The sequence below is a fragment of the Stegostoma tigrinum genome, chromosome 2, assembly GCF_030684315.1.
Source record: "Stegostoma tigrinum isolate sSteTig4 chromosome 2, sSteTig4.hap1, whole genome shotgun sequence".
NCBI classification, from domain to species: domain Eukaryota; kingdom Metazoa; phylum Chordata; class Chondrichthyes; order Orectolobiformes; family Stegostomatidae; genus Stegostoma; species Stegostoma tigrinum.
The window spans coordinates 91,252,093-91,278,617 of NC_081355.1; the positions used below are offsets into that span (position 1 = coordinate 91,252,093).

The window sequence follows — 26,525 nt, forward strand, 5'->3', positions numbered from 1 at the left end:
TGCCATGATGGAATTCAAACCTCAGTCTTCAAGACATTAACTGGGTCCCAGGTTAACAGTCCAGCAATAAAAACACTGGGCTATCACTTCCCTATTATTTGAAGCTCAGAAAATCTAAACTCAGTTCTAAGAAGATTCCAACACAAGGTTATCATAATCTCTGGTGTGGGCATTGAATCCACAGTAAAACTAAGTCCTATAGGCATGAAGAAGAAAGGAATTGCCTTTGGTGTGTGTACTATAAAGCAGTGTTTTTGGCGTTAATGAGATTGCATTTAACAGGTGTTTCAAAATCTTCAAACTTGCATTATAAGAAAACAGCTCGGCTTATTTTATTACTTATTTTATTTCTTTTATGTGATAAACCTCAGCTTTAATATATACTTTCATTTCAGTGAAAGACCATGTCATTAGAACTAAAAGTAAAATAAAATACAATCAATCAATCAAGCCAAATGTCAGTCTGGAATCAGACCTGTAACAGCATCATCTGGGAGCAGAACATCCTCTGCTGGTTGGAGTCATGCCTGGCCCAGGGAGGATAATTCCAATTGTTGGGAAGCAGTGGTCTCAGTTTCATGGCATCATTGCAGGAGCTCCTCAGGGTAGTTTTTTTCTCTAATCAACCTGTTGAGACATGTTACGACACATCTGCAGCAGATGGGAATTGTACCCAAGCCTTCTAGTTCCTCACGGTAATGTACTCAGCAGCTTCAAGAGTGGCCATTCCTCCATCGTGGGGTCTGGTGTGGGGATGTTTGCTGGTGGTCATGCAAATGCTCAGTACCATCTGCCTCAAATGCTTGGATAATCAATGCTCAACTGCACAGGGCCTGTACAACATCCAGATTTGGGGTGATAGATGGCAAGTGACATTCATGCCTCAAGTGCCAGGCAATAATCCCCTCTAGCAAGACAGAATCTAACCAGCTCACCCTAATATTCAAAGCAATTACTATCTTTGAATGGCTCGATGTCAACAGCACAGGGATTATCATTGACCTGCAACTAATCCTGACAATCCTTATAAATACTGCTACCAGATCAGTCAAACTCTGTGACAAACAACTCACCTTCTGTCTCCCCAGTGCCTTTCTGCCATCTACAAGCCAGGGGTGTGTGTTTGAAAGCTGTCCAATTGCCTGAATGAATGCAACTCTAACACTTAGGAATCTTGACATCATCTAGGACAAAACAAACCACCTGACTGATACTCCCAACAGCTCGGCAGTACCTGTACTTGCTATCTACAAAATACACTGCAGCAACTCACCAAGGCTCCTTTGACCTCACCTCCCAAACCCACAACCACTATCATCTTAGAAAGCAGGAGTCCAAAAAGGGATTATTAAATCTCTTTGGCAGATTAAATCAAGGCAAAACCCCAAATGCTGGGACCCTTGCTGTTATGTACATTAACTAGGATTTGAATGTAGAAGGTTTAATAGTAAGTATGCAAATGACATGAACATTCTTTACACAGAGTTGTGAGAGCATGGAATGCGTTGCCAGCAGCACTTGTGGAAGCAAGGTCATTGGGGTCATTTAAGAGACTGCTGGACATGCATATGGTCACAGAAATTTGAGGGTGCATACATGAGGATCAATGGTCGGCACAACATTGTGGGCTGAAGGGCTGTACTGTTCTATGTTCTATACATGGTGTTCATGTCAAAGATGGTCTTGGGCTACAGTCTGACATCAGTCAACTGGTAAATTGGGCAGAGCAATGGTAGGTGGAATTTAATCATGGTCAGGATGAGGTGATATATTTTTACAAGTCTAATAAGGGAGGAATACACATAATGAATGGTAGGTCCCGAGGAAGTAATGAAGAACAAAGGGGCCTTGGTATACAACTCCATTGGTCCCTGAAGATGCCAAAGCAGGCAGAAAGAGTGACAAAGGCGGCATAAAGGATGCTTGCCTTTATTTGTCGGGAAATAGAATACAGGAGCAACAAAGTTTGTTTCAATTTTATAAAACATTTGACAGGCCACAGATGGAACACTATGCGCAGTTCTGGTTGTCACATTATCAGAAGGAGATGATTGCACTGCAGAGGAAATTCACTGGGATAAAAAAGGTCTCATAACTGAGACGAGACTGGATTGTCTGCGTTTGTTTCTCTTGAAGCAGAGGAGGCTAAGGGGAAAGTTTGATTTAAATATATAAAATCAAGAGGGAAACACAGAGGAGATCATCAGAATCTTTTTCCTGATTCTGGCAGGACATATCCAAAACCAGGGGCATAAAGACACAGGAGTGCAGAAATATAGAATACACTGCCTGAGAGGATGGTGGAAGCAGGTACTCCTACAACATTTACAAAGCATCTGGATGAGCAGTTAAAATGCCAGGGCATGGTAGGCTATGGAGCAAGTACAGGTAACTAGGATTAGTAGAATTTGGCATTTGTTGGTTGATATTGACATGGTAGGCTGAAGGGCCTGTTTCTGCGGTGTATGACTATCACTTCTCATCCAGCTGGGCATACAAACCTACTAACAGGATGTTCTCAAAATGACCAGTGTTTTTGGATTTGAACAGCAACAAGAACACCTCATTTCAGTCCTGCCCCAACCTTTTAATCCTTGGGTTCTGTACTTGGCTCCCAGTGCTATTAAAGTGCCTCTCTATTGACTCTGGCAGCCATGCTCCAAGCAACTCTCTGTACTCGTCTTCTGCTGGACCAGTATAGTTTCCCCTTCTTAACCAGCTCTAATGACTGGACAAGATCTTCAATTTTTTCTTCATTTTCATTTTCTTTGTAGAATAGACTTCTTCCACTTAACAACATCACTGGTGTTTGATTTCCTCTATGTCATTCATCCATTGCAGCCTCATTACTGATATTTATTTTTGAAAGGACTGCCCTTCATGATTTACAGTTCCTTACCGAGTGTGCTCTGCAACTCCACCTTTTTTTTTGGGAGATATGCATTTTCGTTAACATTGATTTTGAGGTCAAGATAATGTTTTTGTAGCTGTTCCTGCTGAGACTCAATTTTATAGGAAATTTATTCCAGCTCTTTGATAGCATGAGTCTTTGGTTTCTCTAGTATATCTCCTTGCAGAGTTCAGATGAGGGGGTGGATCAATCACCAACTCAGCAACCCCATTTGCTAGATCCCCATCTGAAAAATCATAAAACTAGCCCTTTTCTCTGCTTCTGATGACAAAGTAGTCCAAGGATTCTGTAGGCTTCTTGTAAATGACATGAATTTTAGATGATAAGTTTACCTGACTCTGAACTGGTCTTCTAGTGTGGTCCATTTCTTGTGGGATATTTTACCTCTACGGCAATTAATTCTGACGCGCTAAATTTGTGCAGTTCTCCATTCCAAACAGTTAACATAGAACATAGACCATAGAACATTACAGCAGGGTACAGGCCCTTCGGCCCTCAATGTTGTGCCGACCTGTCATACCGATCTCAAGCCCATCTAACCTACACTATTCCATGTACGTCCATATGCTTATCCAATGACGACTTAAATGTACCTAAAGTTAGCAAATCTACTACCGTTGCAGGCAAAGCGTTCCATTCCCTTACTACTCTGAGTAAAGAAACTACCTCTGACATCTGTCCTATATCTTTCACCCCTCAATTTAAAGCTATGCCCTCTCATGCTCACTGTCACCATCCTAGGAAAAAGGCTCTCCCTATCCACCCTATCTAACCCTCTGATTATTTTATATGTTTCAATTAAGTCACCTCTCAACCTTCTTCTCTCTAATGAAAACAGCCTCAAGTCCCTCAGCCGTTCCTCGTAAGACCTTCCCTCCATACCAGGCAACATTCTAGTAAATCTCCTCTGCACCCTTTCCACCCTTTTATTTTACTCCAATCCACAATTTAAAATTTTATACCTAGTTTGAATATTTGACATTTATTTCAGTTCAGTGACTGATTGACGTGCATTAGCGTTGATTCTGTAGGGCTAAACATTCTTCTCTAAAATTGGGGCAGCCATGCTTTAAAAAAATACCATCTCATCCTGTTTAACATTTCTCACTTTTCTGCAATGGACACATCTGAATCTAGAAACCAAAAGTCTGAACGCTGTTTAAACATTTTAAGTTCCAGTGGAAGGTCTGAAGTGTCCCAATATAAATGGAAGAAAATTCTGGGGACATTCTGACAACATGCCTTGGATCGTTTCTTGCTTGCAGTTGACCCAGCATACACCTTGATCATTTGACTTTCTCCAGTGAGTTAAGCTCGTTTCGTGCTAGGGAACTGTCCACTTAACAGCAAACTATATTGTGAATATTCTTCAACGCTGTAAGGGTCAAAGACATTGAGGGTTGTTTCGTTTTTTTGTCTAATTTAAGACTCAGCCATGAGTTTCACCTGTAGATTAGCTTGGAAGGGATTAACTGCCAGAGTTACAACCTTATATATACACAGCACCTGGATTCCTGTAATGTAAACTTTTTAAAGGCATTCTGCACACATAACAGTGTACTTTAAAATATATCAGCAGGATCTAAATCTCAAGAAATGTACCTTATATCATACGAACTCATCTCAAGCTCTGAAAACTTCTAAATGCCTCCTGTAAATTTAATGTTCCACTGTAACTAGAACTTTCCTTGCATTATGTGGGAAATTTATTGAGTTTCAGCTCCCAAAGTAAAACAAACAGAATTGCAAAAAAAAATCACAAACTATAAATTGAGAAATTTGATAAAAGAAAATTTAATCTTTCTTCAATGGACATCTTTGCCTTTCACTGACTCCCTTTTCTTCCTTCCAAATCCTCTTCCTTCTCTGCGTTTATTCTTACTTAAAATGTGTCACATCTAACTTTTTGGAGCTCTGTTGAAAGGACTGAAAGGTCAACTCTTTCTCCTCCCACAGAAGCTGCCTTATCTGCTTTGTATTTAATTAGTTTTCTGTTTTTACTTCAGATCTCCAGCATCTAAATTACTTCATTTTTGGAATAACTATTTTAATTCATCTCAAGCAGTGACCTTGTTACTAGTTTTTATTTGTGGTTTTATTTCAGTTGTATGCCGCTGTAATTGTATAGACTTCAGATTTTTAAAATTGTTTGCCAGTATTTGAGTTCTGTAAATTGGCCTTTTATTGTGCATTATTTCCTAGTACACACAGAAACATCAACAAAAGCTACATCTTTTTTCCAAAATTAGATTACTTTAGTTTCCAACATATGGCTTTTCTCATTAACATTCAAATAGCATTATGTTCATGCCAATGGAGTAACAAACTTGTAAAAACAATTTAACTTGTACTTTTTCATTAGTGTAAGCAGCAAATGGTCACATACCGAAACTTGATAGACATCCATGAATTGCAGACTGAAGTATTCTACTTCCACAAGGTCCAAATGGTAAACAATCTGGTCTAATAGGTCTTGACCTTTTGCATTTTTCTATAAAAGATGAAAAGGACTTCTATGAAAATGAACTGAGACAATGAGAAATGTACAGCAACAAATATATTCCTACTCATTTACTATAAATTGGTAAATTCCAGGTTCTTCTGAAAATGGAGGTACTTGATCTTCTATCTCTACTTTTACAGGCAGATGAGGATCGTAGTTTATCTTACCCTAAAAGAACACCTCAAACAATGCAGCAATGCTTCAGATTTGGTTGTGTGGGAATCAACAAGGAAATGGAGGAAAATAAAATCTGAGAATGGAAAAGGCATTTATTTTATGAGAATAAACAGAATGCTGTCAAAAAAATCAAGGCCATGATGTTAAAAAATTGTATGCTTCTACTGTAACAAGACTAACCATACCAAATCCAATTGGTGGAAATTACATGGGAGACCACTTTTTAAAAAAAAATTCACGTAAGATGTGGGAGTCACTGGCTAGATTAGCACATCTTGCTCATCCCCAACTATCCTCGATGTGAGTGGCTTGCTAGGGCCATTTCAAGGGTAGTTATAAGTCAATCACAATGCTGTTGGTTCTACAGTTATCTGCTAACGAGGGATTCAAATTCATGCCCGCAGAGCATTAGCATGAGTTTCTGCATTACTAGTCCAAGGATACCACCACTACATCATTGCCTCCCCCTAACCCAGTGTTGGGTGTGCCTGAGGAATCCTCAGATGAAGCTGAGGAGAAATACGTGCCTTAAAAATATGGCAGTGGTTCACAGAAAGTACACTACCTCAGAACCTATAAGGTAAGGGAAGGCAGCTCAGGATAGCCAAGGGAATTCTTTGTTGATTAGCATGAAAGAGGGTCAGATAACTAGAGGTTCTGGATAGTGTATCTCAAAGCTAAAGTGCTCCCTTAAGCAAGCCATTTATGGAAATACTTAAAAGATTTTGTTCATAGAGGAGGCAAACCAATAAAGCTATTGAGCCACACTGGAGCAAGTTGGTCACTGATCCTGGCTGATCGAACAATTTGTCTTCCAGAGAAGCTTTAAAATGTTAATTGATGGAATACAGTGGTTACAAACTGATTCCATTGTCTAACTTTGGATTGAAGAGTGACTTGGTAAATGAAGAAGTTGTAACTGGAGTTTCATACTGACACCCTGATTTTCCAGTGGGGAATAACGTGGCATATTAAAAGATATTAGCCTGACTAAGGTTTTTGAAATAGCTGGTGAAAATAAACAAAAACTACAAAATGAACACCCTGGATTGATTTGACTATATTGTAACTTGATCTCAGGCCCACAGAGTTTGACAACTAATGATGGAATGTTATTTAAAAAAGGCGAAACTACCTCAGATATCAGCCAATAAAGAGCAGTCAATAGTCCATTAGGTGGTAAGTCCATCTGGGTATCATAACAAAATACTTTGAGAGAGGTTCATGAAATTCCAGTAGTCAATTACACAGATATTAGGAAAATACAGGCTAACTGCTAAATTGTTAAAACATATTTAGTTGCCAGAATTACGTAAAGATGTGGTTAAACTTTAGTATGCTGTCAGATAATGGCAATTAGCAACTGCCAATTAAATTTGCTGCCTCAAGTCTAATCAGCTTTCAAACAACAGTTTAGCAGGGTCTTACTGGATTACATAGGACCTCTACCTAAAATTAGAAGTGTTAATTAGTATGTTCTAACAATCAAGGATGTTTTAAGTTGTCCTGAAGTATCACCTTTGGAGAAAATTAGGGTAAAAAGAACAGCAGAAAAGTTAGTTCAATTCTTTATTAAAACATGCAATGGATTTTCCAATGAGAAACAATCAATCAGATCAACATTCAAATTTAATGTCACAAATATTCAAAGAAAGAATGAATAGTTTGGGAATAAAACAACTTATCTTACACTCCGCAGCTGTAAGGAGCCTTGGAAAAATCGTTGCATATTTTAAAGGTCATGATTTGAGCTTATTGCCAGAAATGTTCTAATTACCGGGATTAAGGAACTTCCCTATTACTTTTTATCATTTGGGAAGCTCCTTATGAAGCCATAGCACGCAATTCTTTCGAACTAATATGTGGGCATGAGGTGAGTGGGCCCCTTAAATTCATTAAACAAAGTTCCGAATATAAACTTCTGATCAGTATTCCAAATGTCCAAGAAAAAAAACCAAAATGTGCAAGTTGGTCAACTGGCATTTGAAAATCCCTTAAAGAAAGTTAAAGCTGATAAAAATGTCAAAGCTCGAAATCGTGTTATTGGAGACAAGGTGTTAGCATTATTACCTGTCTCTGATGAACTCATCAAAATCAGGTTCACTAGGCCTTATCAAAAGGAAATGCAATGATGAATTACGTAGGAACTAGTGTAGACAGCAGGAAAAACAATAGCAAGAGCATCATACTAGCATGTTAAAGCAATATTGGCAGGGAGGATAATCAGACAGGAATATGTTTGCAGTTTTGAAACTAGTTGGAAGTGGAATAAAAATCTAAGGGATTCTGGAATGAATCAGAAATTTAAAATTCTAGTATCATATTCCAATTGGCTGATCCTATCTCACCAGAGAATCATAAAAGTGACTTATGAAAGCTATTGCAGATTCATAAATCAATTTCTCTTACTGGCTTTTATGTTGCTCAAGAAGCAACACTAACTAAATAAATCAACAGTGCGTAAATGCAGAGCTCAGCTAGAAAGAATCTGATTTTATAATGCTGACTGAATAAGGATCTCTAAAGTGAAGAGAGTCACTTCAGTGAGGTTTGAATGTCTATTAGGTAGTTGATGAGAATAAAAGAGTTGAATCCATATTTATGAAATTTGTAATAAGACTTTTTTGAATTTTTGCATAATGCAACATATGTTTATGACACAAAAAAAGAAAAAAAGAGTTATGTTCTTAACAAAAGAACATCTACGGCGTCTTGTGAATGCATTCACTGAGTGATCACCGCAGTAAGCAAATAGCAAAAGTAAAACTTACAGTTCATCAAGTCAGATTTCACTCTGGGACTTGATTTGTGAGTATTACTGTCAGTTAAGATAATAACACCAAGGCTAAAAGTAGATGTACAAATTATGACCTGTCCTAAAGAAAACTATGTATGTGGGTGGGACTTCTGACTTATAGCCACATTTGCCATTTTCACAACAAATTTCCTTTCCATTGTGGTGAAAATCCAGACTGCAATATATGGTTTGTACCGCATTATGCTTCAATGCATTAAAATAATTGCAATTTCATTTTCAGACAGATAAAGAACACCACTGATGTAAGATAACAGAGTGTGGGGCTGGATGAACACAGCAGGCCAAGCAACATCTTAGGAGCACCAAAGCTGACGTTTCGGGCCTAGACCCTTCATCAGAAAAAAGGGGGATGGAAAGAGGATTCTGAAATAAATAGGGAGAGAGGGGGAGACGGACTGAAGATGGATCGAGGAGAAGATAGGTGGAGAGGAGAGTATGGGTGGGGAGGTAGGGAGAGGATAGGTCAGTCCGGGGAGGACGGACAGGTCAAGGGGGCGGGCTGAGGTTAGTAGGTAGAAAATGGAGGTGCGGCTTGAGGTGGGAGGAGCAGATAGGTGAGAGGAATAACAGGTTAGGGAGGCAGGGATGAGCTGGGCTGGTTTTGGGATGCAGTGGTGGGGAGGGGAGATTTTGAAGCTGGTGAAATCCACATTGATACCACTGCGCTGCAGGGTTCCCAAGTGGAATATGAGTTGCTGTTCCTGCAACCTACAGGTGGCATCATTACAGCACTGCAGGAGGCCCAGGATGGACATGTCGTCTAAGGGATGGGAGGGGGAGTTGAAATGGTTCGCGACTGGGAGGTGCAGTTGTTTACTGCGAGCCAAGCGTAGGTGTTCTGCAAAGCGGTCCCCAAGCCTCCGCTTGGTTTCCCCAATGTAGAGGTAGCCGCACCATGTACAGCGGATGCAGTATACCACTTTGGCGGATGTGCAGGTGAACATCTGCTTGATGTGGAAAGTCATCTTGGGGCCTGGGATGGGAGTGAGGGAGGTGGTGTGGGGGCAGTTGTAGCATTTCCTTCAGTTGCAGGGGTAAGTGCCGGGTGTGGTGGCGTTGGAGAGGAGCGTGGAGCGGACAAGGGAGTCGCGGAGAGAGTGGTCTCTCCGGAAGGCAGACAAGGGTTGGGTGGGAAAAACGTCTTTAGTGGTGGGGTCGGATTGTAGACGGCAGAAGTGTTGGAGGATGATGCGTTGTATCCGGAGGTTGGTGGGGTGGTATGAGAGGACTAAGGGATTCTCTTTTTGGCGGTTATTGCGAGGGCGGGGTGTGAAGGATGAGGTGCGGGAAATGCAGGAGACGTGGTCGAGGGCATTCTTGACCACTGCGGGGGGGAGGCTGGGGGAGTTGCAGCCCTTGAAGAACGAGGACATCTGGGATGTGCGGGAGTGGAATGCCTCATCCTGGGAGCAGATGCGGCGGAGGCAAAGGAATTGGGAATAGGGGATGGAATTTTTGCAGGAAGATGGGTGGGAGGAGGTGTATTCCAAGTAGCTGTGGGAGTCGGTGGGCTTGAAATGGACGTTGGTTTGTAGGCGGTTGCCTGAGATGGAGACAAAAAGATCCAGGAAGGTAAGGGATGTGTGGGAGATGGTCCAGGTGAACTTAGGAATCCTCTCCCCATCCCCCACTTCTGATGAAGGGTCTAGGCCTAAAACGTCAGCTTTTGTGCTCCTAAGATGCTACTTGGCCTGCTGTGTTCATCCAGCCCCACACTCTGTTATCTTGGATTTGCCATCATCTGCAGTTCCCATTATCTCTGACCTTTGATGTAAATTTAAATTTAACATGCATGCAATTTTTTTTTAAAAGATGGGGATAGTTAGAAGGCAGGCATAAATTCTTACAGAAGTGATTTGAACAACTTGGGAGAGCTTGCCGAAGAATGAAACAGAATAGAATGAAATAAGTGAGGGAAAAGGAAACAAAGGACAGAAATGACTTACAGGGAACAGAGAGCAATCCAGCACCTGGACCTGACTGATGACTGGAACGAATGATGGTGGTCCTGACTGATACTGATGCTTTATAGTACAGGAGGCTAAGGAAATTCAGCACATCCATTTATAGATGCACCATAGAAAGCATCCTATCTGGATGCATCACAGTATGGTTTGGCAACTGCTCTTCCCAAGATTGCATTAAACTACAGAGAGTCATAAAAACAGCCCTGTCCGTTAAGCAAACCAACCTTCCATCCAATGACTCCATTTACACTTCCTGTTGCCTCGGGAAAGCAACCAATATAAGCAAAGACCCCTCCTACCCTGGTTATAAGCTCTTCCACCCTCTTCTGGGTACAATTAGATTCAAGAACAGCTTCTTGTTGAATGGGCCCCTCAAATGTTAATGCTGATCTCTCTGCACCTTCTCTGCGGCTGTAACACTGAATTGTGCAATTGATCTGCTACTCTAATGCACTTCGTACGGTCCAATCTGCCTGCACAGAAAAAAACAACACTTTTCATTGTATCTCAATACATGTGACAACAATCAATCAGTACCATGGTCTGAAAAGACAGCACTTCAAAGTGAAGAAAATTTGAGTGTGAACCAAGCTATTCCTCAATGGAGAAAAGATAGAATATTGAAACCTAGAGCTCCTTGACAAAAACAAAAATGAAACTGTGAAAAGGTTCATGACTAAGATCAGAGGCAGTACACAGGCAGGGAAGAAATCAAGAAGAAATTGTCAATCCTCCTCGGATATGAAATTGGCTTCAAAAGAATGGAGGTTTGTAAACATAACACCCTGAAAAGCAGCAAAGAAGAAACTTGGCAATTAGACGTTAATAGATCTGTCAACGATAAGAAAACTACTTGAGGTCATTGGCAAGGAAGGAATCAACTTACACTTGGGAAAGCATGGGTTTATAGAAGGAACGTTAAAGATAAATGTAATCTGCCTAGCCTGACAATTACTTCATGGAATTCAGCAAGGGTACCAGTAGTTAAGGCAAATGATATTTGGGTTTACAAAAGGCATTTCAGAGGGTGCTATTCAGAAAATAAGGGCTTGGAAGATTAAAAGAATAAAGTAATCTGGACACATGATTAGCAAAGGGGCAGGTTGGAATAAGCAGAGTTGAAATTACGTTCAATTATATTAAGCTATCAGGAATGAGGAACTTCAGCTGCATGGAGAAGCCTGTATGCTATCCTTAGAACAGCGTAAGTTTTGTGAGGTACAAAAAAAATTCCCACGGATTTTGAGAGCTTCAAGCAAATAGGTAGGTAACAAAGAAAAAAGATTGTAAGGAAAAGCTGGACAGAAAATAAGGAGAATTTTGGGTCCACACAGAGGACTGCTAAAATCCAGAAAAAAAGAAATATCTGAACAGACGGTGGAAGTAGATTCCATGGGAACTTTTAAAAGATGATCATAATTGGAGGGCAGTGAAGGAAATGTAACAGTGCAGGACTAAGTTGGACAGATTTTGTTTAGCAGGCAGCTGAACGCAATAGGCTGAATAGTCTCCTGTGCTGCATTTAATACAATGCTCTACTTTAGTTTGCACAGGGTCATGTAGCTATAAGGGGTGATTTGTGATTGACAGTCTGTATAATTGCCACATGGGAATGATGTAGACTAGAGGTTGACTTAGATTTCTTATTCCTTCCAGCAGATGCTTTTTCTGCCATTCTGGTCATTTCTTTTCTCCCTTCCTTTCTCTACAGCCTTCCTGACTGCTTCTCTCCAGGTATTTCTCTCCAGCAAGGACATCCTATGCATTGACAATGATCTTGGGTTGGTTCAGCTTTTGTGCTCCTAAGATGCTGTTTGGCCTGCTGTGTGCACCCAGCCCCACACTTTGTTATATTGACAATGATCCTGGTCAATTTCAGATGTCTCACAGACTTGGGTGACCTGTGGATTTCTAAAAATTTACTTTATGATGGCACAAAATTAGACAGTCTTCCATTCAGCTCACAATGTACAATGGATATCCTTAAACCCTTCAAGTGGATTAACTGCTTGTCATTGTAAATGACTGCAGGCATCAACAGGTCGACATGGAGCACTTTTTTATACAGTTGACTTGCATGGAATCTCTTTATTGATTTTTTGACGCTCCCCTCCCCCCACAACACAGTATATAAAGTGATTCAATTTGAACAAATTTATGAATTCATTAACAAAACTAAAGAGAGCAACTATTTTAAAAATTCTAGCTGAGGTTTGGGCATTGCTACCTATCCCCAATTATCGCTACACCAATACTTATCCATGCTACAAAAACTTATGTTAGCAAGAAATCAAGAAAAAAATTTCAATCCACCTCAAATATGAAATTGGCATCAAAAGAATGAACGTTTGCATACATTATACCCTGAAAATGCAGCAATGAAGAAAACTGTCAATTAGGCACTGATCAACATGACTTTCAGCACATTTATTTCCAGCCTAGAAACCTACTGCAAGCAAGTCTGCTTGAAGTTGCATGGCTTGCACCTAGAGCCTTCGGCAAGAATGTACAGATTAAATAGTCTCAATCTTTAAATGCAAACCTACTTGCTTGAAGCAGATGATTCCACCATCAGTCTTCCTATTCAGTATAATGTGTACTAGTGCACAAAGTAACTACAGTTCATGATTTCATCCTAATTACAAATTCTGTGTCCCTGATTTACTCTGATAATAAGCAGCCAGTACCAGGAAATTCAGGTACATTACTTCGCCAATAGTGAAGATAAAACTGCTTCACCTATATTTATCCTTGTCTTTTTAAAACTTAATTGAAGACGGATCCTATGTATTTGTGACCATGAAAAGGACCTGTTCATGCCTTTGTCCAAGTGGAATGGGAGATGGCTGGGCTTTAAAAATGATGGGCAGGACAGGATGTTGGGATTCCCTACCCCATTCCCATGACTGGCTATTTTTAATAATGAGGAATTACATAGCTAGTTCACATGCAGCATTCTACCCACCACTTCCCCCACCACCCATGAAGTCAGGCCCATTTTGGGAGGTGATTTGTGCTTGATATGTCAAAGGTACCACGACCAATAAAGGAACCATAGTCTGGAGTCAGGAGCCTCTAGCCAGACAAGTTTGTAAACATTGCCAAATTTCATGTCATAACATGTTACGTGTATGGTGTTAGAAGTGTTTTTAGTAAAGTGAATTTTGATAGGGACTTACTTTAATGCATTAACACTAGAGGTTTTGTTGACAGGCATACACTGAAATCTCCTAAATGTTTGCCAAAGCTCCAATAAAACTAATACAGATTCTATACAGCTGCTTTTATAATTAAGCGTATGGTGAGCTTTGTTTTGATTGACAGTTTTAGAAGTTCCTAGGTGGACATTGTTTTTAAAAAATTTGACCAGTTTATTTTGATAGGTTTATGGTTAGTTCAGATTGATTAATGAACTTTCAATTTTTTACAATTTTACTAGCATCTCAAAGGCTTCCCAGCACTATTACAAGGCTCACGAGTTCTGCCCATAGTGAATACTGAGAGTGGGCATGGATACTAGATAAGAGTGATTGGTGTCAGGGAGGAGGAAGGGGAGGAGAAGGCTAGAGAGTGTGTCACATCCAGACTGGATTAATGTCCCAGGGAACTGAGACAGGCCTTATGATTAGTATCCCTTTAAATTTTCTTTACAGCTGTGTGGGCCTCCACGGTTTGTGCACAGCAAAGTCTTCCGGAATCGCTTGTCAATGCGGTGATCAGCGTGCTGACACCAATCACAGTCCTCAGGACTATGAAGCAACTGCATGCACAAGCTTAGAGGAAGTGTTGTTTCTGATCTGCCTGTCCTCTACATTCATTATCTTCCAAATCTGCTTCTGCTCTGCTCTGGGAGGCATAGTCTCGTCTATCTTAATGAAAATGGTGAGGGGCATTAAAGGACTGCAAAGGGAATTGAAAAATTCAGAAATGGCACAACTCATGATTCCCATCCTCACAGGTGGAAATCGGGCTTTGTAGTCAAAAGACTAAATGTTGTTGCTTTCTTAATTTCTTTTGGGATGGTAAAATTCCCTTTCCCATTTATTTGGAAAATAACCTTCACTGAAAATGGTTTTTGGAGTGCTGCAAATTTATATCGACTTCTTGTTTCTTATTAAAAATTCCAATAATCACTTCCCTTCTGAAAATGAGATCTGAATACTTACATAGCATATCTCTGGCACTCTCACTTCACTTTATATTTGTCTCTTGCATTTTACCAATGGTCCAATCTGAAATGTCCTTTGACTTGTAACATGCTTATAATATTTGCTGTTGCTTTTTGCCATCCTTGTCATGTTTGCTGTTCATTGTGTTGGAACAATAAAAAATTTAAACCTCCGATTATTCTTGTATTCTGTATACTAGGATTATTCTTGAGTGTTTGATACTGAGAAGCAGGGAAGCTTGTTCGTTTACATGTATTTTTATGGAAGTTTTATAACTTTTGGAATCAAAAGATGGAGGTTAGTACTGAAGTTTAAAGAAAGGTAGGAAAAACTGTATTATTGCTGACATCATGGGTCCAGGGAGAGAGAGATGCAGAAAAATCCAGAAGAGAGTCAGTGTGTGGGTGTGCCAGAGTGTAGAGTGTTAAACTCTTAAGTAAGAAATACTGCATGGCTGCAGAAGACTGAATTTAGGAAACTCACATGCTTGCACGTAAATAAAAGCTATACTGAATATTATCTGTCGATGGTTTTAAGTGCATTTGGTACGGACACTAGCTGAACTAAATTATTTAGTGATTGCTCAGGAATTTGCCATTAAGAAACTTCTTTCAGCTGTGCAAATCTGAGAAAATACCCGAATGTGGAGCTGAAAGTAAATCTTTACTGGAATAAAAAGTATAGTGTGAATTTGAATTCTAATGTTAATTATAACAAAATCTTTCAAAATTCATCTGGTGTAATATAGTTCATTTTTTTTTCTTGTTTAATAAACATCTTTTTCTTTGTAGCAAAAATGCACTGGTTGACTCTTGAGAATCTGTTCAGGAACTGATCCTCAGTTATTAACCTTCTTTGCCAACTTGAAATGGACGCAATTTATGTACACATTCTCGCTGGCTGCAACCAATTCATGTTTAACACAGTGTTCAAACAAATGCTGTCGTGATTGAACAACATTTGGTAAATATTCCCGAACGTGCTAAAGTTACATTGGGGATTCGTGGTGTGGTGCACTGGACTGTGTTGGAAGCTATATATGTTAACACTCAATGCCCTGATCTTTGTCGACCGAAGGAGCATGTACACGCCTATTACAATTCAACAAAACAGGTGACAGCCGTGCAGATTCATTTTTCAGGGTATTGTCATTCCTAATGAAGATCAACATGCCAGGTTTAAAACTGAAGCAAAGCTTAGCAGTTCACAGTCAATCATCGTCTTCCATGGCAAGAGAATGCCTCTACCAAGTAGAGTCCTCTTGCCAACTGATCAGCACACTTATCATACAGTACAAAACTGGTTGTTTCCCTTGAAACTTCTTGCAAATAGTCCTGATAAGTGCAAGATGAAAAGTTTACAGGTATATTTTTTCGCACTAAAATTCTGGATTTTCTGTTGGAACAGAGGGGATGACCAGGCTTTTCCAAGCCAATAATATGAGCCCTTTGTGGGGCCTTTATTTAAAATAAAGTTAGAATAATAGATGCAGTATGAATGGGTAGGATCAAGCTCCCACAGAATCAGGATTTTAGTTTAACGTTTAGTAGCAGTTGGGGTTTGGAAGTGGTTATACATCTGTGCTGTAGTATAACATTTGAATGAACAACCAAACGCGCGTACATGCACATCACACACACACTTCTCTTGGTGTTCTTTCCTCCTGGACAGGAAAACTGCATGAGACAATCTACTTTACTGAATTTGCCTTTGCCAAGGGTGTATTGATGGGATATTATTATAAAGGAACCACTGCTGTTTAGTAGTTAAATAATCTATTATTTTGCAAAGTTTTCCACTAGAGTTAAGTTATTCAAATTCTCCTTTCTTTTGTTTGTATTTTAACAATAGTGTAGGAATGAAGTATGTTTTGCTTCAAGCCTGGTAGATTGATCATTCAAATTGCACGTGGAACACAACGCCTTACACTTTTCTTTAAAAATAAGGCAACATTGGAGTCTAGTCTGTCTTCCTAATATATTTTTTGGGGATTGGTCTGGTCCATAAAAAATTGGGGGTTCTTATAGGGATCAAAATCTCTCATTCCGGGGTAGGTTTAGACTTAAAGTCAGTGAATGGTGAGTGTTGGTGATCTCCTTTTGGGTGTTGCATTCAGTTAGTTTAAATAGGGTGTGCCTTATACAGCAAGGGCTCTTTCAGTTCCTAAGAGTTTCCTGAGAATGGAAGAAGTCACTTCCAAAGTTTTACACAAAATGAGCAAGGCAAAGCTTTTGGAAGTGGCAGACAAGTTGGAATTGAAAGTGCCTTTGTCCACGAAGGGGAGATAGTTACAGCAATAGCTTGGTGTTGATAATTGCCAGAAATGCAATCAAAATCTTTGGAAATGGCTAAAATTCGATTGCAATTGAAGCAGCTTGAACATAAAAAGGAAATGAAGCAGTTTGAATTACGATTGAAAGCAGGAGAAATGGACAAAGAGTTTTTGAGCTTTAGAGGTTGGAACTGAAAACGCAAAGTCATCTTGAACACAAAGTCGAATGCCAACACTCAACACTCACCACTCACTGTCTTTAAATCGAGTAAGTCTAAACACAACCTGGAATGAGAGGTTTTGATCCTGACAAGAGCCCCCAGTTTTCATGGACCAGACCAAACACCCCCAAAATATATTAACATATTAGACTCCATACTTTATCCTATTTTTAAATGTAAGTGTAAGACATTGTGTTCCAGATGTAAATGGATTATTCAAATTACCAGGCTTGAAGCAAAACACAGGAGGTAGAGGTGAAAATTAGGAGTAGTGATGAGGATAGTGATGAAGAGCAGTTGCATTGTAACCTAAGGCCTAGTGGGGATCCGTTTAAATTTACCCAAGCATTGCCCAAGTTTAATGAGAAGGATGTGGCGAAACAAATGAAATGGCCGGCAACCATGTGGGTATTGTTGATCCAAACCGAGTTGGTAGGTACAGCTCATGAGGTATTTGTGTCACTATCAGAGGAGATATCTGGAGAGCATGAGGAGCTAAAGAAAGCCTTTTTAGTACAAATGAATTAGTGCTAGAAGCCTACAGACATTTTAGGAATCTAAACCGGGAACCTGGTCAGATGTACATTAAATTTGAATGGATCAAAGTAATTGTGATCGATGGATAAAGGTATTGAAAACAGATCAAACATATGACGCTCGTAGAGAGATGATGCTTATTTTGGAGAAGTTCAAAAAATTTACTTCCAAAAATTGTGAGAACTCATGTGGAACAGCAGAGATTCAGACTACAAAATTCACAGTAGAAATGACAGGTGATTATGAGTTTGCCCATAACTCAAAAGTTGGCTTCCAACATCAGTGTCAAGCCATGAGGGATAGAAATTGGGAAAATAGAAATCCTCAGATGGTAAGGCAGAAGGGTACTTTACCATGCATTAGAAAGGAAACCAACGAGGGGGCAAGAGAAGTGAAAAAGCTCAGGTGTTTTCACAGTAATAAAGTAGGCCGAAGGAAGTCGCAGTGTTGGTAGTATGGAAAAAGTACTGGGAAAACAGATGCGGGAAAGCAGGATAAGCCAGTGAGTTGTGTTCAAGCGGTAGGGGAAAGCATAGTGGAAGCTGAAAAGCTGCAAAAGAATATACAACCTGGTCAGGGGTGGGTTGAGAAGGAAGTGTCAGATCGTTTTAAAGAATTTATTGTGTGGTTAAGATTTACTAACATATGCCAGCAGGAGCAGGAAAAGAAATTAAAATTTTTGAGATAAGGAAGCAGGTCAATCTTTGATGGTGAGAAATGAGAAGACAAGTATTTTGGAAGGAGTATTGCCAGAAAAGGTGGTAATATATGGAATTCATCGTGAGAAGAGCAGTGTTCCATTATATAAAGTGAGGTTAGAGAGTCCAGCGAAACGTGATGAAATGGGAGTAGGAGTAAGAGAGAAAACATTGGTTCCAGAAATATCGTTTATCCTCAGTAATGATATAGTTGGAAGCGATTCCTACAGTCCTTGAAAAGCCAATGGAAAAATCAGACAACTAAGGTGTTACAGGATGCGTTTTCTGGGATTTCTTCTGATTGTATAGTAACCAGGTCACAAAGCCTTGTGAAACAGGAGAAGAAATCAACAAGTGAAAATAAGGAAGTTGAAGTTCAATTATAAGAAACTACATTTGGTCAAATAGTTGAGAAAAATGCAAGAACAGGTGAAGGACGAAGTGGATGTTTTAATTTTTAGAAGTTAGCTAAATTACAACAGAAAAATGAAAAACTAAAGCACAGAGAACGAAAATCTCAATGCATCCCAGAATGTTACTATCTTAAAAATGAATTCAACAAGGAATGGAGACCATCACATATTGAGGTGGATGAAAAATGGGCAGAAGTTCATTAAGTTGTATTACCAGCAGATTATAGAAAGGCGTTGTGCAAGTAGCACATGAATTCCCAGTAGGTGGTCATCTGGGAGGAAGGAAACTTCAAGCCACAATACAAAGACATTTCTTTTAGCCTGGACTGTATAAGGATGTGGTTGACTTTTGCCAGATGTATCATACGTATCAGGTAATTGGAAAACCTCAGGCAGTGATAAAACCGCACTTCTAATACCCATTCCCACGGTTGAGGAACCTTTCACAAAAGTCTTAATTGATTGCACAGGATTTGTTGACCTAATGAATGGATAGGTGTTCCATCATGAAGTATCATGGCTAAAAGGATTGTAGAAGAGTTAGTCACATTCTTCCTTAGATACAGACTACCCACAGAGATACAATCAGATCAAGGGTAAATTTTACAAAGTTATGCAAGAAAGCTATGGATAGCTTAGGAATAAAACAATTCAAATCCAATGCATACCATTCAGAATTGCAAGGAGCACTAGAACAGTGGTATCGAAGTTCAAAGACTGTGTTGAGGGCTTATAGTCAAATTATCCAGTGGATTGGGATAAATGAACTCCATTAGTACTTTTTGCAATTAGGGATCCACCTCAAGAAGCAACTTAATTCAGTCTATTTGAATTAGTTTTTTGGCATGAAGTCAGATGGCCACTGAAATTAAACCAGACGTCAGAGACCACATATTTGAACTATGTATCAAATTTTAGGAAAAGATTAAATGAGGTGAGTTGGCTAGGCAGCATTTAAAAGTAACACAGCATGAGATGAAACAGGAAGCAAACAAGAAATCAAAAATTTACAATTTTGCTAGTGGAGTTGAGAAGTGTTGGTGTTACTTCAAGTGGTAGGTGAACCTTTAAAAACAAGGTTTGGTCAGCCTTAGCAAATCAAAAGAAATTGAATGAGGTGAATTATTTGATAAGAATGCCAGATAGAAAGAAATCTCAGTGGGTGTCATGTGAATATGCTCAAAAGGTACTTTGATTGGGAAGGAAAGCAAAAGGAGAATGTATTACTGGTTACAACACCGAGTGAAGGACCAAGTTCAGAGGATTTTGTATTGGTCATTCCTTAAATTAAATTGGACAATGAGGAAGTTCTGAAAAATTTGGACAAATTGAGTTCTCTTTCAAAGGAAACTTGAAATGACCTGAAACTTATTACAATCACGTGGAGATGTGCAGGAATAAGCTGGGAAGTACTAATCCAATTACACATGATGTAGATATAGGAAATGCTGTTCCTTATAGACTTAACCCTCTAAAGTTGGCTAAGGCTTACAATGAGTTTGAAAGCATTCTCAAAGACAACATAATCAAAGTGAATTGCAGCAATCGGACCTCCCCCATAGTAATAGTGCCAAAATCAGATGGTACTCAACGATTATGTGTTGACTATCGCGAAGTCAATGCAGTTATAAAAGCTGACTCATATCCTTTTCAACGTTAAGAAGACTGTATTGAAAAGGTGGGACAAGCAACTTATTTTTCAAAGTTGGACTTACACTGAGGATATGAGCAGGTACCTTTATCCAAAATAGCCATGGAAATTCGTGACACCAGGGCTGTACTAGTTCAAAGCCATGCCATTTTGTACAAAAAAAATGCATTGCTACATTAAAAAAACTAACCGATTTTGGGATTACCCAACTGTGTGGTGTACATAGATGAACTGGTGATTTTTAGCCACACATGGAAAGAACATTCTGAGCATCTAGCAGAATTATTCAATCGACTTAGGGAGGCAGACTTGGTGATAAATCGTGGGTAAGAGTGAGTTTGCAAAAGCTCAAGTCACATTCCTGGCCATGTTACTGAACATAGACAAATGGCTCCACCGAATATGAAATCAAAAGCTATTGGAAACTTTCCCACATCATTGACAAAGACAGATGTGCTATGATTCCTGGGATTGAGCAGTTTTTAAATTAAAACTTCATATCAAATTTTAGCAATGTGATTTCTTCAACGTCAGTGGAGCAGTGTAAAAAAATTTCAGTAGATGGAGGAATGTCAGAAGGCATCTGACAACCTGAAAGCTGTGGTAACCATTCGACCCAGTGTTAGCCACACCCAACTATGCAAAGCCATTCAAGATGGCTATTGATGTGAGTGCTCTGGGTGTTGGTGTTGTACTTTTACAAGAAGAGAAAGACCTACTGGGTGTTTTTCCAAAAAGCTGAATATTTGGAAATATTCCACATTTACATTACAGTACTGCACAGGAACAGGTCATTCTGTGTACCAAGCCTGCGCTAATTCCTAGTCCTTATTTAGATTCGCTACTTATTGCCCATGTGTAGTATCTATCCGTCTGTTCACCTTCCATCCATGTGTCTATCAAGATACACCTTAAAACATTGTTAATGTTCCTGTTTCTACCACCTCCACTGGCAATGTATTCCAAGCACCCACCACCTTCTTATGTGAAAGATTTTTCCCGCACTTCTCCCCTAAACATTCCCCCTACCAGCTTGAATCTGAGCCATCTGGTAGTTGACATGTCCACCCTGGGGAAAAAGCCTTTGATTCTCCATCCTATCTCTGCCCTTTACCATTTGTAGACCTCTATCACATTGCTGCCACCTCCATCTCAAAACAACCTCCACCCTTCCAGTGAAAACAATGAGTTTAGCCAACCTCTCCTCATAACTAAAACCTTCCAGACTAGGCAAGATCGTGGCAAACTTTCACTGTACCCTCTCCAAGGTGTCCACGTCCTTCTGGCAGTGTGGTTATCAGAACTGCACACAATGTTCCAAATGTGGCCTAAAGTTTTGTACAGCTGTAACATAAATTGACAACTCTTATATTCAATGTCCTGGCTGATGAAGACAAGTGTGTTGCATTTGCCTTCTTGACCACCTTATCCACCTGTGTTGCCACTTTCAGGGATCTGTAGACCTGTACACCCAGACCCCTCTGTTTGTCAATGCTCCTCAGGGTTCTGCCATTTATTGTATAATTCACACCTGAATTTGATCTTGCAAAACGCATCCTTTTGCATTTGTCTGGATTAAACTCGGATGACCATTCTCTGTCTAAATCTGCAATCTGTGTATCCTTTGACAGTCCTCCTCACTATCTGCATTGCATTATAATAAGTCCCCTTCTACCGCTATTTTCTGTCTTCTATGAGCAAGTCTGTTTGGTATTCATCTAGCCAGCTCACCCGGATCCTATAAGACTTTACCTTCTGTACCAGCCTGCCACAAAGTACCTTATTAAACGCCTTACCAAAGTCCATGCAGACAACATTCACTGCCCTTCCCTCATCATCTTGTCACCTCCTCAAAAAACTCAATCAAGTCTGCGACGCAAACCCATGCTGCCTAACACTAACAAGTCCATTCACTTCCAGATGTGAATAAATCCTATCTCTCAGTACCTTCCCCAACAACTTCCCCATAACTTACATCAGGCTCACCAGCATGTAATTACCAGGATTATCTCTATTACCCTACTTAAACAAAGGAACAACATTAGCCATTCTCCAGTCCTCTGGAACCTGGCCTGAGGCCAAAGAGAATGCAAAGATATGTGTTAAGGCCCTAGATATTTCCTCCATTACCTCCCACAGTATCCTAGGATAAATCCCATCTGGCCCCAGGGACTTGTCGACCACCCAACACTTCTTCCTTCATTATGTTGACCTACCTGAGAGTATTCACACAACGTTGCCTAACCCCAACATCCTTCACAATTCTTCTCTTTAGTAAATGCTGATAATAGAGCACTCATTGAGCCATTTCTTCTGGCTCCACACATAACCTCCCGCCTTCATCCTCAAGTGGGCTTACCCTTATCCTGGCTGCCCTTTTGCTCCTAATATATGTATAAAAATGCTTCGGGATTCTTCTTAACCCTGCTTGCCAAGGGCTTTTCATAGCCCCTTTGAGCTCCTTCCCACTTTCTCTACAGAGCATTCCTCAAGGACTTTGTCTGTTTTTTGCCTACATGTTAGGTATGCTTCCTTTTTTGACAAGGAGACCTTGAGTCGGATATGGGTGTTGCAGCCTTTCAACAATCATGTTGCCAGTAATATGCCTGAGACAATTATATATACTCATCATAACCCCTAAAGTGTTTGGAAAAACACAAAGATAAAACTTCCAAACCATTTAGATGGAGCTACTATTACAACCTTTCCATTTGAAAAATATACAGATGGCAGGACGAGACACGTTGTCACAGCTGTGATGAAGGAAGGTGGTGTTCAGTGGCAGAAGAAATGGATTGAAATAGATTGTAGTATTGAATGTTAACACGCTTCAAGTCAACATAACGTATATGTATTGTAGCGTAGTGGCTGCGCAAGACAAAAGGTTTTTAAAAATAAAGCTACCTTTGTATATTGATGGTTCTTCTTTTACCAAAGGGGGCAAGTTGTAACAATACTATTCTGTTCTGGATTTTCTTAAGTGCAGTTGCAACAGAGGTGACACACGTTCTGTTTCCAGTCAGTAAAGTAAACAGTTTGTGAGGCCTTTTTTTTAAAAAAGAAAAGGTTGGAACAACAGAAGCAGCATGAAAGGGTGGGGTCAAGCTCGCACAGAACCTGGATGATAGTTTAATGTTCAGTTGTTGTTGCTGTTTGGAAGCTACTATACATCTCTCCCTGCTACACTCAAGTGCTTGAGCACAAGCACAAGTGCACATGCACACGCACACACATAATTCACTTGATGTTCTTTCCTCCTGGACTGGAGAATTGCATGAGAGACAATTTATTTTACTGAATTTGTCTTTGCCAAGGGTGTGTTTGTTGGATGTTATTACATCAGAACACTTGTTGAATTAAGTAGTTAAATAATCTATTATTCTGCTAAGTTTTCCAACTGAGTTAAGATATTCCAATTCTTCTTTCTTTTATTTTCATTTTATCTACAGTGTCAGAATAAAGTGTCTCGTCCTGCCATCTGTATATTTTTCAAATGGAAAGGTTGTAATAGTAGCTCCATCTAAATGGTTTGGAAGTTTTATCCTTGTGTTTTTCCAAACACTTTAGGGGTTATGATGAGTATATATAATTGTCATCAAGCCTGGTAATTTGGTCAATCAAATTGCATCTGGAACAGAATGTCTCCTGCTTGCCTTTAAAAGAAAGAAAACGTTTGGATCTAGGCTTTCACAGGACATTTTGAGGCATTTGGTCGGGTCCATAACAACTACATAAACTATGCTTCACTGTGTACAAAAGATAACATGTTGTAGAGCTGGATGAACACAGCTGGCGTGTACAACATGGTTTATGAAATAAGTTGTCCTGGTTCCTTCAGTTAACTTTATTTCTGAATCTTACTCAAAAATGAATAAATTACAAAAGATTTAAAATGTACAAATATATGCAACTACCCATTAATGCAAAAAGAAACAAACAAAATCCCTCTAAGCATTTCAAAATACAATACAGCTCTGTAGAGTAACCTATCTTAAAACATGGCCAACTAACACCGTCAGAAAGAAATTTACAAATTGCCCAGAGACTTGTTTCCAAATGAAAGGCCACTTACCCTGCACTAGCTGTTGGCACTAGAGTTTCTTAGTAGAGCAGAGCAGTCACTCCACACTTGAGGCTGAGGTGATTCTCTTGTTTTCTCGGAGACAAGAGAGGTGTCAGAAATCTGGCTCAAGAACTCAAATTGTAGCAATAAAAAGTTTCCATTCATTTGAAAATCAAGTGAAGTAGTAGACCATTCAGCCCCTCTAGCCTGCTTTATCTTTATCCTGCTTTAGCAATAAGATCACAGCTCATCTGATTGCTGTAGCAACTCTACATCCTACACTGCCCCGATAATATTTTATTCCTTTGTTAGACATGATATTACCTTAAAACATTAAATGATCACGTTCAGTGGGAAGAGTATTCCATAGGCCCATCATCTCCCCCCCCCCGAGAAACTACAGCTTCAATGAGAGGTGTTTCATAGGAAAGGAAAGAGGGGTAAGGCTGTTTTTCTCCTGGGCTATGGTAGCTTCTCTCTCGCGCTCCCTCTCTCTGTTTAAAATTCACATGACTTTTTCTTGCACAGCTCAACAGCTGGATCAAATGACAGCACCATAGATTCTGCACCTTCCAAACACCAGGTTTAGTTTGTTTACAGAAGAAACATTTTATCTACTGTCAGTCACTGTTCTTGAATTGAAAAGTATTCTTTTCAAAAATACAATGTTATTATCCACTTCCAGCCGAAGACATTGGAAATTAACGTACAAGATAACATCTTCATAACGCCTAATAAGTAAATATAACTTTTCCAGACTTCTTCGTTGCTCATATTTCTCCCTTAATCTTTTTGATTTACTTGCAGCACAATTTGGTGTTCAAACAGGTTTGTCAACTTGCATTTCTTGGTTTAGATTCTATACGCCACATCAGCAATTCTTCCATCTCTCTGGTTAAAGTGGTATACATTTAATTTCCCTGTTCTTGTAGGTACCAGATGTTCTGTACTACATAAAGTCTATGAAATGAATGGCTCCTGACATTCATGCACTGCTGATATTAGTTTGGCCCTCTTGGTGCCTGAAGCAAAAACAATTCTTCTCAGAAAGCCTATAGCTTTAATTTGGTTTTCTAAAGGCAAACTACTGTCTTTTTTTTATATTCTAGCAATAAGGTTGAAACAAGTACGATAAAAAGCAGTCTTTAATTCATTTACTGACAATAAAAACCAACGTCATGAGACTATTGCCTTCAAGAGGCTGAAGTTAATATAGGATTGTGTTTCGGAAGTGAATTAGTTTTTTCTTATTTATTCTCAGGATTGTGTGTATTTCTATTTATGCCCATCCCTGGTACGCCTTGAAAAGGTGGTGAGCTATATTTCTGAACCACTGGAGTCCATATCTTAGGAGGAACTTGCCAAGTGCCCTAACACAAGGAGTTGTCGCATTTTGATACAGTGACAAGGAAATGGTGGCACATTCCAGGTCAGGGTATTGCAAGACTTAACAAGAAAACTCTGAGGTAATGGTGTATCCATGCAACTGGTTTCTTCTCCTCCATCTAAAAGGAGGTCATAGAATTAGGGGGTGCAGTCAAACAGGCCTTGGCAAATTACTATGATGCCTCTTATAAATAGTACACTTTCCAACCATGATGTTCCACTAGTGCAGTAAATGGAACGTTAGGCTGGTAATAGGGGGCTGCCCAAAATGGAAAGCTTTATCCAGGTGATATTAAACTTCTGTTGAAAAAGATGCAGCTGCATCTCGGCAAATGGAGATCATTCTACAGTTCCTTCATATAACTTGTGTCTTTCAGGTGGCTAGAAGGCTCTGGGAAGCCAGCCGGTGAGAAACTGATCATCGAATGCCTCGACTCTGACAAAGGCCTAGTTGCCACTGCATTCATGAAGATTAAATTTCAGATCATTGCAACCCCAGGATGTCAGATAAGGAATCTGGCAATCTGTCTCGCTATTTGAGCAGGCCATATTCAAAGTTAGAGGTAGCAGAATCTGGGCATCAACTAGTCACTGCTGTGAGTCCTGATGACATTCCAGCAAATGTACTGAAGACTTGTGCTCCAAACCTTGTCACATAACTAGTCAGGCTGCTCCAGTTCAGCTATCCAAGAGAGTGGAAAATTACGAGGTATGCCCTGGACAGAAAGAACAAGAAAAT

The 26,525-nt window shown here is 39.7% G+C and overlaps 1 protein-coding gene across 1 annotated transcript in view; it reads right to left on the bottom strand.

The window, feature by feature from the left end:
• LOC125448293 (band 4.1-like protein 4B) overlaps positions 1-26,525 on the bottom strand; it is a 289,715-nt gene that overhangs the window by 184,480 nt on the left and 78,710 nt on the right. The window contains exon 2 of the mRNA XM_059655475.1: positions 5,298-5,402. Within this exon, the coding sequence (XP_059511458.1) occupies positions 5,298-5,402 (105 nt within the window). The remainder of the gene's footprint in view (positions 1-5,297; positions 5,403-26,525) is intronic.